Genomic DNA, 8,791 nt, shown 5'->3' on the forward strand with positions numbered 1-8,791 from the left:
CCCAACCTAAATTAAGGGATCCTCTATTCATTATTTTGATAAATTAGTGTTTCAAGCTGTCAATCTATTTTATTTTGGATCAATGCGTCCACCTACGAGACTAACTTTTGGTCTTCGTCTCAATAGGTGTATGATTATAACTTTTCTGAAAAACCACGATGATTGAAACGGCTCAAAAAATTCAGACTTATAGAGATCAATTTTTCACTTTAATTTACAAAGAAAAAAGACATGTTAAAGTTGTTTAAATAACAACTAGATGCAGAGGTAAACGAATCGAAATTCAATGATAAGACAGAACACTTCAATAAAATTAATGAGAAGAAGATTAGCGATCGGGATACATACTAGTGGCGGAGCATGTGCACAATATACAGATTCACCGAAATTTAGTGGCTTGTGCATAGACTCTTTATATATGTTAAGAAATTTACTAAATTAGAAAATATTTATAAATATTCGACTGTGAAGCCAATTAATATTAAATATTAACTTGAGAGACCCTTACATGAACTAATAAACTTCAAGTCATGAATCTACCGGGCTACACGTAAAATCAAAGCACTGTCGCGAATTCTCAGGGATAAATTACTTGGGAACCAATGGAACATTAGGAATGGTGATAGGCTCAAAAAGTATTCTGGAGATGCTACTTTTAACATCGGTATGAAGATACATGAAGTGTGCTGTTCTTGTAATATCTTTTGCCATTCCAACAAATGTTTCAGAAAATAGAGAATTTTTCCTCTGAGTTGTGTTCATCGATTCCCATGTCTCCTTTATCAAAGCTCTAATATGTTCTCTTGCCTGTTCTTCAGAAGCACCCTTTTCGTTCATGTAACACTGCATTGACTTGAGAACGTCGCCTTTTTTCAATTCATCCTGAATTAATTTATAAGATTAATTAATAAATTAAATGAGACACAACTTTTGCTAGACGTCTATTTATAAAAATACTATTTTGAAGGACAAGCACAATTTCAGATTTTTGTCTGAAATTCATTTTACTTTGACCTAAGACGAATAAAGGGCTTATTTTGCTGGACGGATTTGACCACCAGATGTTTGTTTTTTAAAAAATATGAGCATAATAAATTCGTTGAGTTGTTACGACTATATAAGTAAACAAAGTCAAAGTTGACATTCAAACTCATTACTACGTCTGTTTCACTTTTTGTGACACGTAAAAATTTACTTATTAAAAACTACATAAAAAATACTATGAATTACAATATTAGATATTCAAAATATTTAAAAGTATATAAAAAAAATCCTGGTCAAAGAAAAAAAATCATAACTGTCCAAGAAATAGTTATGTCACATAAAATGAAAGAGAGGTAGTACAATTCATTCATTGCTTTTCTTTCTTTTTGAAATGTTAGTATGTCATTTTGATTTTTTTTTTTAAAACGTAATTGTAACATTATTAAATTAGAAATGTCTTCCTTAATCACAACTGGACCATAAACTATATTCAAATCAGGAGTCATATAAGTAATTTTGTTTGAGATAAATGTATAAAAACATACCGATGATGCCTCCAAATCATCAGCAAACCGAAAAATTGTAGCAGAGAAACGAATTATTTCAGGATAATTGCTTAAGGATTCCAATGTATCTTTAGTTATTGGATTGGTGACAAGGCACAAAGCGTGGACTAATACCATAGGAACTGCAATTGAAATCCATGCATTATCCATGTATTCTTCCAGACTTGGCTTATATCCATTGTGATACCATCTTGCTTCTTGTAAGTATGATTTGCATAAATCTGCCCACTAATAACATGTCTCAAATTATTAATAGTTCAGATAAATGAATTAGTGGTTTAATTTCTGATTTTTTTGGGGCAGTTGGGGTGGGTGGGGGGGGGGGGGTGTAGAGACAAATATAACATGAATTTAATCAGATGCGAACTCATGATTTGAAGACGGCGAGAGCACTACTATATTATTGGGTCTCGCCGGACGCCGGCGAAATTTCCCGTGATGACTAACAAGTGGCATAGGGGTGTTCATGAAAAATCGAACCAAATTGAAAATAAAAATAAAAAACCGACACTTTTTTTGTTTGAGTTTGGTTTTTAATTTTAAAAACCGATATAATTTGGTCTGGTTTTGGTCTTAAGCAAAAATAATCGAAAAACGGAACCATACCGACTATAATATATACATATAAACTTTATGGTAAATATTAATCTTTTGCACTCTTGATTCGTAATTTAGGTGCTAATAGGATAATTGATTTGGTAATGTTACGCAATAATATAGTCAACCTAATATGTGCTTGAAAGTATATTTTCATATATTTTATAAGAAAATCGACAAAAACCGACAAAACCTACAAAAATAGAAGCGATGAAAAACCGACTTAATTGATTTAGTTTGATTCAGACATTTGAAAAACCAACTTAATTAGTTTGATTTTCTTTTAGAGGAAAACGAGTCAATCGAACCATGAACACTCCTAGGTGGGGCGTCATGGCAGCCCGTTAAGGTGAAAAGTTGGGTATGGTATTTGATGAAGGATTTCTTAGTTTTTTCTCTATAACATGTAGAGAAGTGATCTGAGACTTTTAAGGGGAGGGGTTTAATCAAAAAGCAATAAATAAATAAATAAATAATCATGGTTGCAGTATAGTCGTTTGAAAATAACAAAGCTTCAACCAGTTAATGACCCCATCCAGCTTTTGTCCATATATACTCCCTTCCCTCCGGTTTTAAAAAAAGTGTTTATTTAGTTTTTTTTTTCAAAAAGAATATTCACTTATCATATCAAGAAAAGTTTAACATTATTTTTTCAGATTTGCCCTTGTTAAGTGCATGGTGACCAAATCCCAATACTATTTAATTAGAATTAGTTTAGTCAAATTATCTAATTTTTTTTTAAATTAGTATTTTATTAAGAGATGTGCAAATGACTAAGTTAACACTCTTTTTGAACAGAAGGAAGTACCATTCTTCAAGACATATATATAGAGATTTTTGTCAGAGGTTAACGGGGTCCAGTGACCCTCTATTATGCACATAAGTCCCCTCTATTTAATAGGTTTAATCAAACTCATCGCGTTTTGACATAATAAAAAATATATAAGTTCACAATTTTTTTTTTTATAAATATTAAATTTTGAATTCATAGTTTTAAAAATACAACTTGTTCAATGATAAGATATTTAAATATTAAACTCACAAAATGTAAGTATTGCATTCGCATCAGAGGAGATCAGGGGACATTTTGAAAAAAGAGGAACTAAAAGAAGATTTTTTTTTTCAAGTATAATGAATCTTACTGATTTTGTAAGGCTGGGCAAGACATCGATCCCTTGATCTTTGAGAACGTCATACGCTACTTCATTGATATTATTGAAGAGTGCAAAATAACATACTTTCATATAGTCTGGAAGTTGTTCCATTGCTTTGGCATCCCATCTGAATTTATAATACCAAAAATAAAACTCTCATGATAAACAAGACAAAGATGATTGATTGGAAAATTTATATAGTAATTTCTTCAATCGAAATTAAAAGGTTGAATACCAGTCTTTACTATAATTTTGCATAGATAAATAACTAATTGAGTATAGTGGTTTGTGTTAAGCATGAATAGATCCTATACTTGTAAGAATATTTCATATGATATGTGTGTGTTTGATTGTCAACGTCGTTTCCATATGTAAAACATGGAGAGAAAAAACTTTTAAAAGAAGAGTGGATTTTAAAGCATCTAATTAGGTATATAAAAATTATTTAATAAGAAAAGGATACTATAAAACTTACCGAGTTGCGTCATCATATTTCTGTTGGTTACAAAAAGAAAGCTGACCTCCTAAAAAGTAACAGAGTTGAAAGTCCACTAAAATTTTGTTGATCCACCCAATCAGTCCATATTGAATTCGTACTCAACGTATGTCTACTGGGAGAAAATATTTATACGCTTTAGCCCATAATTGAATTTGTTACCCATTTTAATTTATATTTGTATATAAACATCTTTTATACCTTTTTATACAAGGTTGAAACATTTGTATAATGCTTTCCCCCAAAGATAATGTTGTAGTACTATATAATATTGTATAATATTGAATAACCTGAAAATATGGCTACGTGGCGTAATATTTTATGTTGGGCTGTATATTTTTTAAACTGATAATGTTGTAGTACTATATAATATTGTATAATATTGAATAACCTGAAAATATGGCTACGTGGCGTAATATTTTATGTTGGGCTGTATATTTTTGAAACTTTCCCCAAGGGAAAAGTGCATTCTATGTCTACTGGGAGAAAAAAATTACAAGCTTTAGCCCATATTTGAGTTTGTTACCCGTTTTAGTCCATATTTGTGTATAAACACCTTTTATACAAGGTTGATACACTTTGTATAATGCTTTTGCCAAGTATAATGTTGTATAATATCGTATAACCTGAAAATATGACTACGTGGCGTAGTATTTTATGTTGGGCTGTATATTTTTGAAACTTTCGCCCATCAAATATAGACGGATTGGGTTGTAATTCACTTTTGATTATTTAATTTATTTTTGATCAGTTCAAATTCAGTTCAACCAGTCTATTTGACACTACTAGCGAGTAGTACAGTTAACTAATGTGAGTGAATAAGGAAAAATAGTATAAATTTACATTTTTACATGCGCCAAATTTATTGATATAGGTGGTTCCTTAAAGTTACTAACCTTTGAATTGCATCCGTGAAGACTTCCAATTCATCAAGAGTGCCATAAATATCATAAATATCATCTATGATTGAGACAAAAACAATGACCTTTGTGATCATTCTCCGAAAATAGCTGTGTTGAGGCTCAAACATTATTCCAACTGCCCAAAAAAAATTCTCCACCAGTATATCCCTTGAAAATGACATCTTTTCTGCAAGACATGAGTTCTTCCACCACCTTTACATGAAAATTAATGTTGTATGAGCTTACCGCTTTTACACTAATGTATATATACTTAGATGAGCTTAGGGTTTTACACTTACACTAATGTATATATACTTATAGTGTATAAAAATCTTTATGATATATTGTCAAGTAATTAAAAGATAACTATATATAATTATTCATAATAAGTGAAATTAGTTACTTGAAAAATTAAAAGATATCTCACCTTGACAGAATTCTCAAATCTTCTTGATATGTGGCTTGAACAATATTAAAGTCCAACTTAGCAAGCTCGAGCAAAAGAGGATTAGCATTTGACATTCTCTCATAAATGCTAATATACCATTCTGTCTCTAATCTTGGCACCATCCAATGTCTTGGAAGTTCCAAGGCGTGAAGGACTAATTCCACCATTAGATTATTGTCTTCAGTATCATAATACTGATTATCAACATAATTTTTTAAATGTACCACTGTGAATCTTGTTGCATTTTTTAAAGTGGTTTCAGTTTCTGTAGAGAGAAACGATGCTTCATATAGTTGTAACAAACCTTTTGTGTCGTTACAAAAACTCTGCTTCAGATTGTCATTTTCATCCTTGAAATCGTTCAATATATCTGGAAGACGAGATAATATATATGGCGGTCAAATTCTAATAAAGATTGATTATGGTCTTTATCACAAAAATGAATTTCTCTAATTATGTAGAAAGTAATTAATACATATTTTAGAAGCTAATAATGCATGCACATCGTTATATATCTCTCTCTCTATATATATATTTGTGTCAATACATAAACAATTAAACATGTAAAACAACTACGCTGACCTGCATATTACATATATGTTGGCTATATGTTAATTTCTCACTTTATTTTATGTGACCTATTACTATTTGGAGAGTTAAATGAGATTTTCTATAACCATATTTTTTAAATATTTCAATAATATTTGAATTGTTAATTATTCTGAATTTTTACACTAATTGTTTTTTATAGTTTCTAAATATGTAAGTTTTTTTTTTTTTTTTTTTGAAGAATCTATGTTAAAATTCACACCAAAAATTAAGCAGGTAGACCCTCGTATTCTGAACTGTGCCACATAAAGTTGTAAGTTGGAACGGATGGAGTAATTAATATATAAACCTAAAAGAAGTTGAAAAGATTATTAAAAATAGTGTATACGTAATACGTACCTTGAGATAGCTAGGGTATTTAAAGAAAAACCGACAAACCGAGAAAAACATCGGTTAGTGACGGTTTGACTTGGTTCGGTATTAAAAAAGAAAAATAGATCATAATTGGTTTGATTTTGACCAAGACAAGTGACACCGGCCATTATATGTATTCGATTTTTAAAGATATTTTATATTTAAAAATAATTATTATAGTATAATTAGTAAGTATTTTTAAACCTTTTTATACTTATGTTACTTAACATATTATTTCGCGTTTGAACTTACTTTGGATGGTCCAATAAATATGTTACTCCCTCTGTCCCAATTATACGAGGGTTAACCTATTTGGCGAGTCAAACCGCTCTTTCTTTGACCACGATATTCTCCAACTCTTTTCATATATTGTGAATTATTAATTATGCAGATGAATTATTAATTATGCAGACTTATAGGCTATTTGGCCAAACTTCTAAAATCAGCTTATTTTAAAAAGTGCTTTTCAAAAAAATACTTTTGGTGAAAAGCAGTTCGTGTTTGGCTAATTAATTTAAAAAACACTTTTGAGCAGCAATTATTGTTTAACCAAGCTTTTAAAAGTGTTTCTAAGTGTTTTTTTTTTTCTTCAAAAAAGTGCTTTTGGGGAAAAACTACTTTTTTTTAGCTTCTAAAAAATAGCTTTTGCTTCTCCTCAAAAACACTTATTTTAGCCTAAAAGCTTGGTCAAACACTTTACTTTTTTAAAAAATAAGCACTTTTGAAGAAAAATAAGCTTGGTCAAACAAGCTATTATAGTATTTTTTTTATGTAGTTTCTAAATATGTAAATTTTATTATAAAATACTCGAAGAATCTATGTTTGATATTGAGTTAAAAAAAAAGCTGTTTGACTCTCCAAATAGGTCAACTCTCTCGTATAAATTGGGACGGATGGAGCATAATTATAGCCCATATATGTCTAGTAACTCAAACAAGTCCCCAATCAAACTATGTTCATTTTCATTAGCTTATATTAACAAAACTTGTCTTATAGGTTTTACTTATCTTTATTATAAGTGACACTATATTTTAACATAATGTCATGACTCATTTCGTTTTTGGTGTTATTTTCTTGGGAATCACCATATTATTGTTGTATTTTACTAGGACATAAAAAATATTTGGAAGTACTAGTTACATGTTTTGTATTGTGAAGACTGGAAAATTGAGATAAAATAAATCGACTTTTGTTAGTTTGAAATGAAAAAATCAGACCAAACCGACCTATGCACACCCTTACCTTGAGAGATATGAAAACCATGTTGTCTCAAGAGCCTAAATTTCAAGGCTGCGGAGTATAATGGATCTCCAGGGGCCACACTTAGGTGAATGGTCCCCAATAATTGCTTGATTTCATCCTTGAAGTGGTAACTTACTCCAAGCCTCTGTAAATTATCAATCAGCTCCAACTTTTCTAATTCTTCAGATCTCTCGTCAACCATCATCTTCTTCATTTCCTCTTTTAGTTCATTAAAGCGCTTCATATACTTCTCTCCCTATACAAAAGTTAATTATTATCTAAATGATAGTACAACACATTATATATTTTAGAGAAAATGGTCAAAAACACGCCTGATAGTTGGGGTGTGAAAATAGCAAATAAGTGATAGTTCAGGTGTGTTTTTGACTATTATCTCTATATATTACTACAATTATGAAAGAATGTGTGCTATATAAACAAAAAAATACCACGTAATTATTGTTGACGGACTGAATATATTCAAAATCCCACTTAGTAGGTTTGTAATTCCCTGAACGTCGAATAGTGGGATTTGGTTCAGCTAATTTCATGCCGGCTATAGAGAGGCACGCTTTTGATACAACTAGTGGTGGCTGACCTCGATTGAACGAGGGAAAACAAGTAGATGGAGTTGGTCTTCTTGACCTTAAGGTGGCCGTGGGTAGCGATGCCCCTATGTTGTTGAATAATATTGCCTTCATTAGTAGGTTCTGTAGTATAAGTTTTAAAAGATTTCTTTAGATGTAGGATCCCAAACTATAAGTTGCCATGTATATATGAGAGAAAGAGAGAGATTCATGTGATATACGCATGAAGGGGCCATTACATTCATTACTAGTACCATCATTTCATCAAGGACTTTTGTTGGACCAGTAGTCGACAAGCACATACTCCACTTGCAAAAGCTAATTCAATTCTTGTCCCATGCCTGTAATTTAAAGGTAAAAAAACGTTTAAATCATTTTAAGCACAGGGAAAGAAAAGCCGCATTAGTCGGTGATGGACCTTTTTTTTTTGGGTATAAGACCTCCAATATCCAGACTATATTGACACGTGGCTAGGGGGTTACGCATTGACCCCCAAGGCCCTACCATATATACTAGTGGCCTAGGCCTGTGCTGAGGACGGGCTCACTATAATAAATTATTTTAAGAATCAGTAATACAAATTCAATTTATGTACTATTATTACTATTATTTATTCATGTTAATTTTTTTTCAAATAATAAACTTTTTTTTTCTATTTCTGACTGAAAAATTCTATGTTCGAATTGGGTCACTATAAGTAGAGGCGAATCTAGGATTACAAGAGGATGGGTTCATCATTAGCAACAAATTTTTTTTTTTTTCATTTCTTTTGCCTTTGGTTCGTTGCAACTTAGTGCCTATGGGGCTTTTTGATTTCTTTTACCTTTTGGGACTTGGGTTATTAGAAATAAA

The 8,791-nt window shown here is 30.9% G+C and overlaps 1 protein-coding gene across 3 annotated transcripts; it reads right to left on the reverse strand.

The window, feature by feature from the left end:
• Positions 1-290: 290 nt before the first annotated feature.
• LOC132643582 ((R)-linalool synthase TPS5, chloroplastic-like) lies at positions 291-8,170 on the reverse strand. Of its 3 annotated transcripts, none has more exons than XM_060360044.1 (7): positions 7,802-8,169; positions 7,353-7,608; positions 5,127-5,517; positions 4,694-4,912; positions 3,290-3,428; positions 1,665-1,778; positions 291-882 (listed from the first exon to the last, which is right to left on the reverse strand). In XM_060360044.1, exons 1-7 carry the CDS (start codon positions 8,051-8,053, stop codon positions 589-591), a joined length of 1,665 nt encoding a protein of 554 aa, XP_060216027.1. In that variant the 5' UTR covers positions 8,054-8,169; the 3' UTR covers positions 291-588. The 3 variants fall into 3 exon arrangements, with proteins under 3 accessions (XP_060216027.1, XP_060216026.1, XP_060216028.1); XM_060360043.1 differs by having other exon boundaries at positions 1,530-1,778; XM_060360045.1 differs by lacking the exon at positions 1,665-1,778 and having other exon boundaries at positions 7,802-8,170.
• Positions 8,171-8,791: the final 621 nt, after the last annotated feature.

Source organism: Lycium barbarum, chromosome 6 (genome assembly GCF_019175385.1).
Source record: "Lycium barbarum isolate Lr01 chromosome 6, ASM1917538v2, whole genome shotgun sequence".
Taxonomy (NCBI): Eukaryota; Viridiplantae; Streptophyta; class Magnoliopsida; order Solanales; family Solanaceae; genus Lycium; species Lycium barbarum.